This window comes from Bactrocera tryoni, chromosome 2 (genome assembly GCF_016617805.1).
Source record: "Bactrocera tryoni isolate S06 chromosome 2, CSIRO_BtryS06_freeze2, whole genome shotgun sequence".
Lineage (NCBI taxonomy): Eukaryota > Metazoa > Arthropoda > Insecta > Diptera > Tephritidae > Bactrocera > Bactrocera tryoni.
This window is the reverse complement of record NC_052500.1, coordinates 75,864,038-75,881,402: the sequence shown is the minus strand read 5'-3', so window position 1 is coordinate 75,881,402 and position 17,365 is coordinate 75,864,038. Positions and strand designations below refer to the sequence as shown.

At 34.6% G+C, this 17,365-nt stretch overlaps 2 protein-coding genes across 5 annotated transcripts in view; one reads left to right on the top strand and one right to left on the bottom strand.

Annotated features, from left to right (window-relative positions):
• The window catches only part of LOC120768404 (serine/threonine-protein kinase GA29083), a 72,005-nt gene that overhangs the window by 1,809 nt on the left and 52,831 nt on the right, over window positions 1-17,365 (top strand). The gene's annotated exons all lie outside the window — the stretch shown is intronic.
• Window positions 3,137-5,842, bottom strand: LOC120768406. The gene is made up of 6 exons (XM_040095086.1): window positions 5,655-5,842; window positions 5,316-5,593; window positions 5,074-5,242; window positions 4,688-4,990; window positions 4,384-4,600; window positions 3,137-3,318 (listed from the first exon to the last, which is right to left on the bottom strand). The coding sequence occupies exons 1-6, from the start codon at window positions 5,760-5,762 to the stop codon at window positions 3,137-3,139; spliced, it is 1,257 nt and encodes a 418-aa protein (XP_039951020.1). The 5' UTR covers window positions 5,763-5,842.

Sequence of the window (17,365 nt, the reverse complement as noted above, 5' to 3'; positions counted from 1 at the left end):
CATTTATGAAAAAATTATTTATAATTAGTTATACATGTTCATATAGCCATATGTATTTGTTTGTGGTTTCCTTTCAGTTTTTAACACACTACTCTGCGCTTATAAAGCATGTGATGATTCATAGCAAACTCGTGTACACAAATGTTTATAGAATAACTTTTAAATTCGCACATTGAAGCCGAACTGTTAGTTAGATATTCCTATACATACATATATACCCTATGTAAATGTGTGCACATACATAAGTGCTTTTGTTATTTCTGCTATGTATCAGTTTTATTTATCACTCCATGTGGAACCGCATTGTGCAAAATTCTTTTGTTGTTTCGCTGTTGTCATAATAGAGATAAACGTGATAACTACCAAAATGTCTGTTGACTTTCATTTATATGTATATACAAGTACTTATATTATATCTGAGAGTAATCGAGAATTCTTTGGTAAGATAAGGCGGTCGAAAGTTATGATTTTTTTTACCTTCTACATACATATTATATGCTGATAAGGTATTTAATTCCAAAGTAATATCTCTAAATAATTATCGAACATTCAGAAAAACAACAACAAATTTTAAATTCAAGTTATGGTATTAAATACAGAAGTTTTTCATTCAAGGACTAGATTTTGATCGTTTGGTTTGTATGGTGGTTATATGCTATAGTAGTCCTATAAGGGAGGTTCCGATCGATATCTTAAAAACTAAGGGGTTAGTTCGTGAATATACAGACGGCCATTCGGACAGACACAGGAATATGGCTAAATTGGCTCAGCGCGTCATGGGGATTATTTTTCTATGTTTATGCATACTTTATAGGGTCTTCAAAATTTTCTTCTAGGAATTATAAACATATTAGCAAAATTAATATACATACCTTGTTCACGGTATAAAAAGCTTTACCTTCCATATAGTAAGTCAATTTCCACCACAGATAATTTCTTGAATTTAAACTGATATTTATACCAACAACAATTACGTTCATGCTTATCAGAAGCACCGTAGGTATATTTATATATTACATATGTACATTCATATAGATAATTGCCGTTAAATATTACTTCGCTCGCACAGTTATTTTTAATTACAATTTCATTCGTGCCACTGAATTTTTTTAATAAACTTTCCCCACGATCACTGGAATTTCTATGGGCTAATGGGCAAAAAATATTAAATAAAGCAAATATGAGTACATTAAACTTTTCAGCCGATTCAGAAATAAATACACAATACACACATGCAAACAAATATACATTTGTATGTACATACATATGTGCAGTCAATTTGCCAGGCATTTTTTTGTAATTGGCATTATAAGAATCAATTAAAGACAATAAGTGTGTTATATACATATGTACATAAGTATACACACACATACATATGCACACCAAAAATGTTGAGAAAAGCCGCATAATTATGACATTTAAAAATATTGTATAAATCAGCAAAAATGAAATTGAAAGTTCAATCGCGATCGCCAAACACACGTACAAAAACGAAAAGAAAAAACTATCAGTTCGAATGTGGATAAATGACCGCATGCCAAAAATACACCGTAAAATACGTAATTTCAAATTGAATTAAAAATAAATAATCGAATGCATGAAAATGGTTTGCCAGACTCAACAGCACAACCGCCCACCAATCGACGTCAGCATCGCCACCAGCCTTTCTCGTTAGGGCAGTGCCACACGTAGATTTGGCAATCTGCCGGCAAATAAACACTAGTGCGGCGAGCATCAGTTCGGTTAGCCAGCCACTGCTATGACGTTGTGTTACAGTTGCGTAAAAGCCCAATCGGAAAAATACGAACTTAGATTATTGTGCATTATTGGAAATTTTTATTTTGCAAAATTTTTCGGCTAATTTCATTTAATTACTAATTTGAAAGAAGAGTTAATTTCGAATGTAAAAACTTTCGCAATTCCTGAGGCACAAAAGCGAAGATATGCATTTTCTGCACCATTCTTTCTACTGTCTTTCATTCAAATATGTACATACATACATACATATGTGATAAATATTTAGTGGTTACATTTATGGTGTTAAAGCGAAGCAGGAATGGTATGCACTGCTGGTCTTCTCCAGCCAGAGATTACACTAGAAGTTTGTTTATTAAAGATTTGTTGCGACTTTAGTAATTTTTATATTTCTTAAACGCCAAAACATTAAAGCTTTTTGTGTTATGATCTCCGGCGAAGTCCTCCACTTCTTCAGCGTTTTCGACCCTATCCGTTTTTCGCTCTAAAATACATATATTGACCGTACAATGTCATTCGATCGAAAAAAAATAAAAATCGATTAAATGTCGCCGTTTAAAAAAAGTGAATTTCGCCTTATTTTATAAAAATATTTTACAAATAAAGTTACTCGCACCAAAATGTCGAAAAGTTTCTTTGAAGATAAATTGAATTTTTTCCAAGGGTCAGTCTAACAAATAGCGAAGACTTTGAAGGTAAATAGGCTGTCTTCCAAAGAACAGTCGAAACAACAAACTTTACCGGCGAGTCGGCTTCGAAGAAGGCGAATACTGCATTATCGTGCGGAAAGAAATTATCAAAATTTTCTTGGATAGAAAAGGTGTGATCAATTTCGACTACTTGGAGAAGAACAAGAAGGTCACAAGACTTTACTATGCAGAATTATTGGCAGATCGACGCCGAATTGCAGAAAAACGACCCTATCTGACGAATACACTTTTTGCTCTTTTATGACGACAACACACTGGCTTGCACTTCGCGATTGGTCCAATTATGCTATGAACATGAAAAAACCGTTCGAAAAATGTTAGTTCTTCTTTATAGGATAATTAATTATTGGAGCGCTCTTCTGTAGCCGCGGCCTTGGTATTGATTTTTACTTGTAATAATATTTGAATTAAGAGAATATAAAGTTCTAACCTTGATGGCTTAGTGCAGTTAATAAAATACGAATTATACAGATTGCTTAAAGCCTTTGTTCAAAAAACTAATCGAACAAATGGAACTGATTCGAAAATACCTGAATAATTTTTCAAATATTTAAGTCGAAATCATTATCTTTCCACATTATCACTAAAAATGCGACAACAACAAATATTAAAAAAAACGCATGTGATATTGCAATATTATTTTTTACTTAAATTATTTTTTTTTACAATTATTATATTTCAAAATAGCCTTTATATAGAAACCTCGGCAACAGCTCCCGTAGCTCCTCCAGCAATTTTGGGTTTTCCAATTCTCTTCTTTGTACTTCAGGATTTTCAATCACATCCGTAATGTCTATATTCTCTTTGATAAACGTATAGTTGAATATTAGGAAGCAAAGGAGTAAGAATAGCCCTGTGTTTGAAGGAAATTGTTTATGTAAATTAGTAGTAAATGTTAAAATTTTTATTATTATTAACCTTTAAACCTTAGTTCAAATTTTAAAAATGAAAACTGTCGTCTGTCTTGGTCGATAGAAGTTAGTGCTTTATTTTGATCAATATCAATGTGCATGTATGCAGTTAATATTCAAAGCACGCATTTTTTTTTTGTTAGGATTCTCCATTTGCGCAAATTTGTATCGCACTAGGCACTTTGGTTGGATTACCGGACTTTTTCGTACTTAAATAGAAGATGTTGATGTGAATGACCTTTGTTTTCAACAAGATGGCGCTACAGCCAACGAAACAATCAATTTATTGAAGGAAACTTTTGGTGAGAGCGTTAGGTCGCGTCGTGGCTTTTAAGATCTTGCAACTTAACACTGTTGGACTATCTTTTGTGAGGATACGTGAAGTCGCTTGTCTACGCAGGTAAGATCGAGGCGATTGAGGCTTTGGAAGAGAATATTCGGGGCGTTATTGATGGCATACAGTCCCGATTGCTACACAAAAAGTGGTCGTATTTTTTCCTTTTGACTAAAAAAACACCCTGTATTTGAGTGGCACAAAGCATTAAGTGAAGGTCGTGAAGTCACTGAAAACTTACTGCATGCAAATTGCCCATTTCCTTCTGTTAATGACAATAACATCGAAAAAGTTAAAGAAACAGTGATCGTCATGTCGGCATTAGAGAGAGCAGATAATCTCAACATTTCTCATGAATCGACTCAACACATTTTGGTTAATACTTTGGTCAAGTGTGTCAATGTTAGACTCCTACCAATATTCCTAAATCCTTTTCAAAACCCAGGTCTAGTACAGGTCGCAAAAGAGATGCTTGGAAACGTAGCCAAGGAACCTACATACGTTCATCAAATGCATTGTTACTTTGTTCGTAACAGTCGGTAAAATTACATATGAGGATCAAGCTTCACACAGGAAAAGCAAAAAAAGTTATCGATTCGCGGAGTTTAAATGGACTAGTCCGGGTCAAATGTAATGTTTTAATATAAATTTGTAGCATTACAGCCGGACTTACCCCAATATCTATGTTTTGCCAATTCCTGGCGAATTTCAATATGTGTCGGAATATGTCCTTTGTATTCCGTTTTGCGCAGTGTATTCTGAAAATTTTCGATATAGAAATAGAGCAGCTCGTCATGGTGGTCCCGTCGTAATTCGGGGCTAAACATCACTGTAAACGCAAAGTGAAGATCAATCGCTGGCGACCCGAATATGCTGATCTGATAATCAAGCTACGCACCCAAGAGAAAGAGAAAAAAAAAGAGAGAGACCGTTAAATTTTGTTTTAATTTACATATATAGTAAAATACTTTGCTTACCGGCATAACGTCAGTAAGTTGGTCGCCATTCTTTTGTATCATTATGTTTTTCAAATGAAAGTCGCCATGGTTGAGCACAAAAATGCCATCTCGCTTACCACGGCTGCCTTCGTTAAACAAATCGATCGTCTTTGCTAATAGTAAATGTTCGATTGATTCAATGTGCGGCACGAAGCGTTTCAAGTCATCGTGTTCACTTAGAACCTCCTTAAGAAATGTAATGCCATATTTAATAGCTGGCAAGTTATTGGGGTCGCCAGAGTTCATTAAACCCTTGCCTAAGGTCGTTATTATATTGTCTTCCTAAAAAGTTGCGAACATCAAGTGTAGTGGTTAATAAAATTATATCGAGTTGGAAATTTTACTTAAAAATTTGTTTTACTCGCCTCCTCTTTGCACAGTTTGTAGCTGACCGCATGCAATTTCGCCAGCTTAAGCAGTGTAATTTTTATTTCATCTAAATCAGGATGGCGGTAGCCAATTGTGCTGTAGCCTTTGAGCGCTAAATCTTCGAAAATCACATATGCTGGTGCGGTGGTGCTGTAGGCGATGAGCCTTTTAAAAAAATACGTTAAAAATTTACTTTCTTTGTCCGGTTTCTGTTTTGTTTCTCAAATTGGTTACTCACTTTGGTCCCAAAACGGTTTTGTCACCATATTGTCTCAACACCTTTTCGATCATCGGCAGCACTTTAGAATACATGGTTATTTCCGTATCGAATAAACAATAATCTCCCATAATTTCTTTTCTGTTTTCTTCCATGAACGGTTCGACTTTTAATATGAATGATGAAACCTTGTTTTGCGCTGGCTGCGACTGCAATCTGTAGTTAACTTTGGCTCGCAGCAAAACGCTTGAGTAGTTATCATTTTTTAATGTTCCTGGTTTCAGCTCTAAATTGGTGACCTAACAAACGTAGTTTTATTTCAAAAGGTTGTGAAATTATAATATGGTCAAGTATACACACCTTTGCGCTTTCAGTTTCGACATTTTTCAGCACGTTTTCGAAAAATGCCACGTCCAACCACTCCGGGAATGTAAACTCTTCCTCGCTGTCCTGTTTGTTATTTGTCATTTTAATGCTGCCTTTAAATGGAAAATTTTCTATCTTCCGCGTGCCGTGTACTTACGGACACTTTAATTGTAGAATTGAAACAATGTAGCGCGCGAGGCCCACTTTTATACCTCTATTTCGCTTCAAAACTTAGATTTTACTGTTGGCTATATAAATGTACTTCATATTTCTACAATATCTTATCGCCTTATCGCATAAATAAGAGTCTAATCATAGGCGCATTTTGTTATTATATTGATCATTTGTGGGAATCGGGCAGATCGGACAACAATATCACATATCTCCTATACAACTTATTATTCAGAGTTTTTATTTTCCGGTTTCTTGCTTTTAATTAAAAAGCTAAGATCACGATTTTCTTTATTTTCCCTCTTATTGTTAAGTATTATTAAATTTTATTCGAACCTCTCAAAAGCTGTCGAAGAAATTTTTATAATCTCTACTTCGCCTTAAAAGTCGCTAGTTTGAAACCTGTTTTAGACCCTGACATGTTGAGGCGGAGCGGTTCAGAATGATCCCTAGCATATTTCTCGCATATACGATTTTTCCGTTTTTTTTTGGTTGTCTGTAAATCAACCCGCTCTAGTGTGTATATCATTTGAGTGGTTGATAAGCTTGAGAGCTAGTTAGGTTATCTATTATCCTTGATTGTCTTATCATTTAACAACAACAGATATAAATGTGAAGATTTTGAGAATAAAATAAATCGCTTTAATCAAACTGTCATTTGGAGAGATAAGGTTTAGAAATTGCATTCAATTCAGCTTGTGTAATTACATAGATATTATTTATTTTAGTACCCTGAACAGGGTATATTTAGTTGCTACGATGTTTGTTACACCCAAAAGGAAACGTCGGAGACTCTATAAATTGTATATATAATCAGCTTGATGAACTGAGTCAATGTCGAGAGCAAGTGTTTTTGATTGGTACAAGTTTTTCAAAGAGAGTAAATAACGCGTTGATTACGAACCAACAACCAGGACGGCCATCAACATCAACTGATGATCAACTCGTCAATAAAATAGAGGAATTGGTGCTTAAGAATTGACAGTCAGAGATCTTACTGGTATCGTTAGAATATCGGAAGGATCAGTGAAAACCATTTTAAAAGAAATGAAAGCACAATTGGTTCCAAAATCCCTAATTTTTTTTCGAAAAACAGCATCGTGTTACCGTCTGTGAAACAATGCTTTCCAACTACCAGGATGTCATGAAACGTATTATTATTGGTGATGAGTCTTGGATCTATGCGTACGACCTGGAAACAGACGATCAATCGGCCGCATATCGTGACAAAGGTGAGCCAAAGTCGAAAAAACCACGTCAAAGCAGGTCAAAAATCAATACTATGTTGTCAGTTTTCTTCGATTATCGAGGTGTAGTGCAGTCTGAATTCCTTTCGACCGGCCAAACTGTCAACAAGGAATACAATTTACTCTTGGCTTTGACCGTTGTAAATTGGGAGAATATAAAATGTTAGGTTACACCCGTACTTAGCCCTTCCTTACTAGCTTACACTTTTTTATAACAGCGAACTGATACTTTCTTTTCATATTAAACATTTTCCTACAGGGACATTCGGTTGTTAAGTCATCCTCCGCATAATGACACAAACCCAAAGCAATGTAATGTGCCCACAGCAACAACAATAGACTTTAAATAGTATTAATGCGATCATCATTATCAGCGCATCGCTTAGCCGATACAGATCACAGACGGTTTGGCAGATGGGCTGTTAAACGGTTGAGTGTGTGTGGCGGGTTCACTGGCACATATTGACTTAAATGTTTTTCTTGCTTTGTAGGCGGTGGCGTGTCGGTTTGACCGCCTACACTAAATGTATATACATTGTACTCGTATATGTAAGTATGTACATATATGTATACATTCAAATACTCATTTGCGCTCACACTTTCACTCACACATGTGTATGTATGTATGTGTGTGTATGCTTATGCAAATAAATTGTATTTAATTTATTTTTGTGTAATTCATTTACTGCTATATTAATTTAAATGATTCGCGTTTCATTAACTAAACTAATATCCGTGCAATTAGTATACCTACATATGTATATACATATAGACAGGAATGCATTTTATGAAAGAATATTTGAAAATTGTTGTAGCTACATGCATATGTATCCCTAGCAAATATTGTTTTTGGTATTTGTTCATTGCGCATACGCCACACTGTCCTAATTCGTAATTCGCGTGCCTTAAATGTGTGTTTATAAAATTTGCATTTTTATGGTTTTGTTTGTTTTCATGTTGCTTTTTGCTTTGTTTTTTGGATAGCGCTGTTATGGTAATGTATGTAATTTATTTGCCCTTTTGGCTGTTAGTTTTATTGTTATGTGTTCAATATATGTACATACATATGTATTTTGTATAAAATACCCTTTTGGCTTTGTTGTTTCTTGGTTTAATGCTTTTTTGCTTTTTGTGATGTTACTACTGAAAACTAAAAAAAATCTAACTTATTGATACATGAAGTTGATGTTATACACTCTAAATTACAAATCGATATCTCAAATATTTTTTGAGTTACAGTCTTCTAACGGGTGGACGCTCAGATCAATCAGCTCCATCAGTTTTAATCACGTTTTTCTCAAAACTACATACATATGTACATACATATTTGCCTAAGTGATTACTCGAAGCCAAATAATTCCAAATAACACCGATGAGCAAACTTTTTTTTTGGTTCTGTTTTCATGCTCAAATTCTGATCCTACTTACGCCAATAAAGGGCGTAGACACCGTTTACGCGGTTATAGCCAAGTTTACAACAGCGCGAAAGTCGTTTCTTCTTTTCGCAATTTGGCGCTAATTCGAGTTACCAAATGCCAGCCAGGTCCTTCTCCACCTGATGTCTCCAACGGAGTGGAGGTTTTCCTCTGCTTCCCCCGGCGGGTACTGCGTCGAATACTTTTAGAGCTGGAGTGTTTTCGTCCGTTCGGACAACATGATCTAGCCAGCGTAGCCGCTGTCTTTTAATCTTTCCATCGAATGCGATGTTCATCGTTACCAATACGCAAATGACCATAAATCTTCTACAGAACCTTTCTCTCGAAAACTCGTAACGTCGACTAATCACATGTTGTCATAGTCCATGCCTCTGAGTTACTTATAGAGTTTGGTCTTTGTTCGTCGAGAGAGGACTTTATTTCTCAATTGCCTACTCAGTCCGAAGTAGCACCTATTGGCCAAAGTTATACAGTGTTGGATTTAGAGGCTGACATTGTTGTTTGCGTTAACACTGGTTTCAAAATAGACGCAATTATCTACGACTTCGAAGTTATGTCTGTCAACACTGACGTGGGAGCCAAGTCGCGAGTGTGACGACTGTTTGTTTGATGGCAGGAGATATTTCGTCTTGCCCTCGTTCACTACCAGACCCATTTGCTTCACTTACTTATCCAGTTTGGAGAAAGCAGAACTAACGGCGCGGGTGTTGAGGCTAATGATATCAATATCGTCGGCGTACGCCAGCAGCTGTACACTTTTATAGAAGATTGTACCCGCTCGAATAAGCTCTGCAGCTTGAATAATTTTCTTCAGCACCGTGGTGAATATCTGGTCAGTTGTTGATTTTCCAGGCCTAAAACCACATTGATAAGATCCAATCAGTTTGTTGACGGTGGGCTTTAATCTTTCAACCAATACGCTCGATAGAACCTTATATGTGAGGCTTATCCCACGGTAGTTGGCGCAGATTATGGGGTCTCCCTTTTTGTGGATTACACATAGCAAACTTAATCTCCAATCGTCGGGCATGCTTTCGTCCGACCATATTCTACAAAGAAGCTGATGCATGCTTCTTATCAGTCCTCGTTGCCGTATTTGAATAGCTTGGCCGGCAATCCATAGGCCAACGCCGCTTTGTTGTAACGACGGGTAAATGCTATTCGAACTTCTTCATGGTTGGTCATTGGAACGTCTGCTCCATCGTCAGCTGGAGAAGTAGTCTCTCCATAATTTTATTATGCTCTGGGCATCAGTTTCTAGACATTAAAAATACTGAAATGTTTATTTTAAGCTTTGATTTTGCCTGAAAAAACTGTAATTTTGTAATTTTTTGATTTTATTTTCTACTGTAGGTCATTATATAAACAATAAGTACCTTTACAAAAAAATATCCTGCAAGGAGAATTTCTTGTAGAGCATAAATTTCCTAAAAACCCTACATGCGTGGATTTTGTTTTTTAAATACGTATGTATTTTTAAAACCTTTGAAAAATTAAAATAAAAATTGAAAAATGCAGCATATGGCCGCATTTTAAACTATAAATTATATTTTAATAATTTTTTTTTTTGGCTCACCCTAATATGCATATTCTTATTTTGATTTGATCAGACAATGCACATCACTTGATGACATTTTTCACATACTTATATATTATATACATATGTACATGCTATGTACTACATACTATGTGTGTAGTTATGTCTGTCAAGCGCATAGTAAGCCATCAACCGACTTCAGCTTGAACGCCCTCGCCGCTTTAATGATATTGAGCTCAGATTTCAAATGTCAGCACTGTGGGTATTGTTGTCTTCAGTTAACTTGTTGTTGGTGTTGTTGGTATTGTGGCAATATGGATTATTATTAGCAACAACTGTTATTTGTACCGTTATATTCGCAATGGCTACGTGTCGCTGTAACCATGTTGTACGAAAGTTTCGTTTATCACAAAAAAACCACAACGATTCGCCAATATCATGTTTTTCCTGCTAGTTGTCAACTTTCATTGACGTCTGGCGGGCGTCATTCGTTTCAGTTAGCGAATAAAAAAATATATGTACATACAATGAAATATGAATATGCAGTGTCAATGTTTCTAAAGCTGCAGCTGTTCGTCGCATCACCGCCTTGAAGATTGTCGTGTAGATGTGTGATGATGACGTTATAACAAAACGCTGATAGCGAAACCTCATAGTGAGCTTTGAAGGCGAAGGAGTGCTCATATAAAAGTTTATTTATTTCGTTAGGTTAAGGTTTTGTGTATATGTACATACATACATATGTATGTATGTATATATCCTGTTTTATTTATTTATTTTTCGGTTTGCTGAAGCTTTATGATTTTTCAACGTCTTTTGGTTGTATAGTTTGAATTTCTTAATTTCTCACTGCTTTGCGCTTTTGATGTCATCTCTTTTAGTTAACACCTTTTGCTGGTACCTAAATTTTGCTCACTCTAAATCCGCAAATTAATTTCTCTTGCTTGTTTTACATTTCGTAAATAAGGTCATTTTGTCGAACGTAAAACGAGCTGTTAACTGTTAACCTTGTGGGAAGTAGAAAGTTAAAAACTCATATAAATTTTCCATTATCAAATTATATTTTGAATGTTGTTACTGTAAAAGCTCTATATTTTGAAGATTTTATGGAAATGTTTGAAATTGTAAAGTCTCTGTTTTCAGTGAAGAAAAAATATGTTCATACTTAAAGGTTTGTACGCAGCTCTCAAGTAATTGCTCAAGAAAAAAAATACATTATTTCTCAAGTAATTTTGGCAGCTGGTTACGCATTGTGAATGATCTACATTAAAGAGCAAGAGAGAATAAACAAAGAAAACAAACTTTGTGCGTAATATGTATGTGTGTATGTGTATGGTAACATAAATATTTTCTTCGAGATTTAGGAAATGTTGATGATTGGTAGGTTTTATACAAGATTTCAAAATGGAATATGTTTCATAATAATGATTTCAACTAATTTAGGATGAATTTGACGATTAGTTCGAATTTCCTTCAAGAAACAATTGTTGATTTGATGTTACTTCGCAAAACCAGGTTTGCCATATTCACATTTTACTAAAAAAAAGTATCAAAAATTAGTACTAGATTTCTTTAGAGCTGCGTACTAGCACAAGTAAATTTATCGCAGGAAAGTTTCCTGACCGTTTCTTAAGCGTTTTTTTATATGAAGTTTTTACGTTTCTTGAGAGCTGCGTACTAAGCTTTAAGTATGTATGTGTGAAATACCCTTAATTTTTGACATGTCAATCTGAAATTTTGCGCATGTCTATTTTCGCCAAAGAAGGTGCTCATTTTTCGGAACTGTCGGTATCGGAATTAGCTGTCATACAAACTGACCGATCAAAATCAAGCTCTTGTATGGAAAATTTGTTTATTTGATGAGATATCTTCAGGAAATCTTGCATGCATTATTGGCCTAAACAATGCTACAATCTCGGAACATATTGTTCAGATCGGACTATTATAGCAATGTACTTACATACATAGTATGTAGCTGCTATACAAACTGATCGATCAAAATCAAATCCTTGTATGGAAAGCTTTTTTATTTGACGAGATACATACTTATCTACACGAAATTCGGCATGTATTTTTGGCCAAAGCAATGCTACACCTTCGGAACATATTGTTCAGATCGGTTCACCAAAGCATATAGCTACCATACAAACTGACCGATCAAAATCAAGTTCTTGTATGGAAAACTTCTTTATTTGACGAAATATCTTCACGAATTTTGGCATGGATTATTGTTCAAGACAACGTTACAATCTCCGAATATATTGGTCGGATCGGCCAAACAACAACAAGCCAAATAATACTTAGCGTCGAAATGAGGAGGAATCGAAAGTTGGGAACGCTACACACTCCTCAAGACAATATATTACCCATACAAGTATAGAAACACATATGGATTTATAACATGCAGACCATTTCGTTGCTGAAAAGTGAAAGTAGGATGGATTTTAATAGATAGGATAAAATGTATAACAGAGTAATACAAAAGACTTGCAAATTGTTGCTATCAAATTGGCGAATATTCATAATATATAATGTACAGTATAGCCCAGTTAATAAAGTCTCTCGTTTATTTCATTCACGTTATCGGTAAAAAATTTATTAGAGACCAGTACTATTTCTCAAGAAATCGATTTTTTGCATATACATACATAGATATGTATGTATATCGGGTGTACATATATTTGAGAATATTCTCGGAAAATTTTGAGTTGATCTGGCAAATCGTAGAAAATATCTTTAATTTACACGGTTATAACGTAAAATTGACAATTTAGTTGACACAAATTTCAACTAAAATTAGTTAAATTGCATTCTAGTAATTGACTGGAGTTATTTGTTCTCCAAACTAATGAACACAAGCATTTTTCAATTTTCCTAGTGCAATTAGCGGTGGACTACTGCATCGGCAAAGTATCGCATGTGTGTACGCATTATCCAACACAGAAGACTGTTATTTGCACAAACTCGATCACTCGGATACTCGTGTGCATGTAGATAATTGTATATAATGGAGTCTGCGTGTATTGAATTGCCTTACATACATATGTATTAGTATTGCACCGATATTCACGAATGCGCAACGAACAGCTTGCGAAAGGTAAACACAAACAGCTGTTTGACAAGCGCAATCCGTTAGCTTCTTACGTTGCCCACATAAATTCGCTGACTTTATATGTACTACATATCTATTTATAAGTATATGTGCATAAATAAATATATTTGGCTTTGCATCATGTTGCAAATTAGTAAAAAAAAAAATGGTGGTGCTCATGCCAGCGCCAATACAGATCAGTGCACTTCAGTGGAATGCAGTCACAGTCTCGCATAGAAGCAGCAAGAAAAAATATTTAAAACGTGCAATAAAAAATAATCACTTGGAAACTCGTCACGCAATGTGATATAAAAATAACACACAATATGTACGTATTTACATACATAAGTATGTATGTATGTACATGTCTTTGTATCAAAAGTGACGTGTAGTCATTTATGCTTTTTGTTTTTTAATTTTCTACATAAGGCAATATGCAGCTGATTGTAACGCTGCCTACGGCACGCAGTCATCGCCACTTGCTTGAACAGTCCAGGTAGTCCGACAAGTAAAATACGCTTACACATACATTCGTACGTACGTTTGTACATTAGGGAGTGCAAAAAAAGACACTATTGCCGAATTTATGGGTTACAATTAGGGTTGCAAATAATGCCTTAATAAATTTAATTAAGCTTTCAATACATTTTTAAATTCGATAGTTTCGAAAATCTTATTTGATTATAGTTTTCAAATTTTTATTCCCAAATACTGGATAAACAATAGATTTTTACTTCCAAGTACCGGATTGAAGAAATTTAATCCCGCATTTAAAATGTAAAATAAAAATAAACGACGGAGTGAAAAATGAAAAAAATTTAATCCCATGTTTGTAATTAAAAAAAAGTAGTTTTTGGTATTTTTTGAAAACGTAAATTTATTTTTAGTAAAATATCAACATAGTTTAGCACTTTTTGTTTTAATTATATTTAATTGCTTATGAAAATATTTCCTTTTTATGCCTTCTCTTTACTTTTAATTTGAAAATTATTTTTTCTGTAACTTCAATTTTTAAAAAATATTTGAAATTTAATCTTTAATCCCAACAGCCTAACAGGGATTATTAATAGTATATTTCATTATATTATTTTCTCTGTACAAAGGTTCTTTTTAACTGGTCAATTCGATACTAGTTTTGTTTGACTCAACCTATGTAATATGCATATAAGAACTGCATTGCCCATCCCCTGTATTGCTATCAGTCATGCACATATTATAAACGCATTTGAATGCACACACCATACGCATTGATTGTTGGCTTACGCCTAAGGAGAAAAATAAAAACTAAGAAATTCCTGTGACAGCTCATACGTTACATTGGCCCACGTCTGTTTTGTTTTTGTGCCGGCCTACAAAAATACGCGTGTTGTTGACTCTTCGTTCGGTACACCTTTTCGCTGCTTTCGTCACATAAATGTTTGTTGTATTTTTATTTTGCGTTGGCTTTCTACGCGTGCGTTTAATTTGCTTTCGGTGCATTTTCTTTTCAGCCAACACGCACGTTTGTAACAACACCAATGTCATATTACTCATCCACATTTTCTTGTGTGCAAGACAAACAAACGAGTAGCTACATACATATGTATGTATATGCAGACATCACAAAAGATGACGACATTGCAGTTGCATCAAATTGCAAAAAAACAACAAAAATATAAGCAACGAATGCGCTTGACAAGTGGTTTGACTTGCTGGCTATTACATAAAAGTCATACGATGACACATTGATTGTCTTTCGTTTATAACTCAAATGTCAAAAAACCAATACTCATTAATATGAATACATTAGTGTTGTTAAATGTGAGTATTTTGTATGTAAATAGATTTTTCTGCTATTAATGTTTAACAAAAATGTTATCAATACTCTCTTTGTCAAAAAAATGCGGAGAAACTTTTTGAAGTAAAAATTATTTTCTTGAAGAAAAAATAATAATTATTATTATATTCTTGCTATATATGTAAATTCTCATAACTTTATGCTTCGAAAATAATAAAAATTCAATATAAAAAAAAATTGAAAATATGTTTGTATATAACATTTTTACAAAAACAAAATTACCGGTTTTATTTCAATCTCCTGCTAGTGTGAAGATGTTTACGGTAATCTGTATGTGAACCCAAGCGATAAGCCAAAAATATTTTCCAAATATTTTGTGTCACTTTTTTGGTCGATTTAAAGAAAATTTCTCAATTAACCAATCGTTACAATTCTTTAAAAACTTTCAAGATAGGCTTCTTCTGCGTCGATGCAGCGCTGCCAGCGCGATTTCCAAGCACTGAAGGCGTCAAGGAAGGTATTCTCAGGAATAGCCTTGAGAACCGAGGTGCATGCTGCTTGGATCCCTTCTGTCGTCTTAAAATGCTTGCCTTTCATCGGCCTTTTCAGACAGGGAAACAAAAAAAGTCGGGTGAGCCTTCAAAACTTTGCACACACGAGTCACATTGTCGGTGTTTGTCGAAGTCGCAGGTCTCCCAGCGCGGTCTTCATCAGCGACCTCTTCCCGACTCTCCAAAAAGACCTGGTGCCACCAAAACACACCACTTCGAAACTGCGATTGACGGTTACAGTTTCAGAATCATAAACGTTTTCGCTCTGAAATGAATTTGATAAAGATCAGTAGCAATTTTCCGATAAAATCGTCTGAAGCTATCTAATGCTAACTTAAAAATATGTGTTTATATCTCTTTATTCATTTTAATTTTTGCAAATAACTCAAAGTGATTTATATTCTCGTCACATATTCACTCATTAAAAGCTTTCATTATTTACATATGCAAATAAAACTTTCTCATGCTGGCGAACAAAAGTTGTTTCATTATAGCCAGCGTATGCACTCAAACATACATACATACACACTCTTATATTTTTTTCATATGCATCAAATGTAGCAGCTGCTACTCATTACTTTAACTCTCACGTTGGCTAAATTATTGGCTATTTAAATCAACTTTATTCCATTACTCAAGCAAAAAAATATATTATACATACATACATATATAGACATAAGCATATAAATACGAACTTCAAGTACTCAAACTGCAAAAAAATCCAACCTTAAATAAGTTATGATGACAACCATTAGCTCAGTGCTTGACTGGCTTTCGCATAGTTACCTAACTAAGTATATGCACCTTTCTCTCAGCACTGAGTTATGCGCTGACTACACTGTCATTTATTTTGATACAACATGGCTTTAATGAATTTGGCACGTGATATTGAAAGTCGTTAGATTGTTTTTTTCCAGACTTCACCTTTGGTTCATTCTCTGCTTTTGGCTGGGAAATTTGTTGAAGTGGAATTTGTAAAATTTCACCTCATGAGTTATTGAGGTTACTACGTACATATTATAGATGAGTAGGTATGCATATTGAGAAAAAAATTCAGTACCTTTTTAAAAATTTGACTACTGCATTAAGCTAAGCATAAATTAAAAGTGAAAAAAAAATATTTTACATATTCGTGTCGCCACAAACATGAGTTCGATGATTTTTGAAGTGCTTTCTCGCACAAAGCACTCAGATTCTAAGTACTCACGTTTGCTTTTACAGCAAAAATACTAGAAGTATAAGAAAAAATCATCTACCTTAGCAGAGGATTGACCAAAGAGAAATAAATATAACTCAAGTATATTGTACATATGTATGTACATATTTTTGCGTATTGCTCCGAGGTATAATTTACATTTACTTTGCTCACATTTCTTTTAGCGCTTTTCTTTTGGCACTAAGTTAAATGAAAAACAAGAAAAAATGTTAAACCTAAGCATAATACCCTTCACATGTGCATCTTTTTACAGCATAAATTGATATAAAAAGATGTTTATCTTGATTTAGATCGATCCATTTGAGTAGCAGCTTTATGCCATACAGATCGGAGCCAAACAGTTGGTTGGAGATTTTAGCGCTGCTTTTGATAATAATATGTAAAGGATGGCCGCGGTTACATCTCAGATGGTTCATCCGTCCATCCATCCGAGTCCAATTTTCGATGAGCATTTCGGCTGTTAACTGGTGAATTACACCCGTGATATTTTGCTCCAAGGCCTGAATCGAAGCAAAATTGTCCGCATAAACTTTAGACTTTACATATCCCCAAAGGAAACAATGTAACGGTGTGATATCAGACGATCTTGGATGCTAATGGACCGGCTGAAAACCTGAAATTATCTGCTCACCGAAGTCTTCTCTCAATAAATCCGCATAGACTTTAGGTTTTAAATTTC

Bases quoted from the DNA above. Each gene is read 5' to 3' on its own strand.
- LOC120768406 (XM_040095086.1), bottom strand. From the start codon at position 5,762: ATGACAAATAACAAACAGGACAGCGAGGAAGAGTTTACATTCCCGGAG. The intron at 4,991-5,073 runs GCGAGTAAAACA...GCAACTTTTTAG, and splicing joins ACAAACTGTGCAAAGAGGAG to GAAGACAATATAATAACGAC. The intron at 4,601-4,687 runs GTAAGCAAAGTA...TTGGGTGCGTAG, and splicing joins AACTTACTGACGTTATGCCG to CTTGATTATCAGATCAGCAT.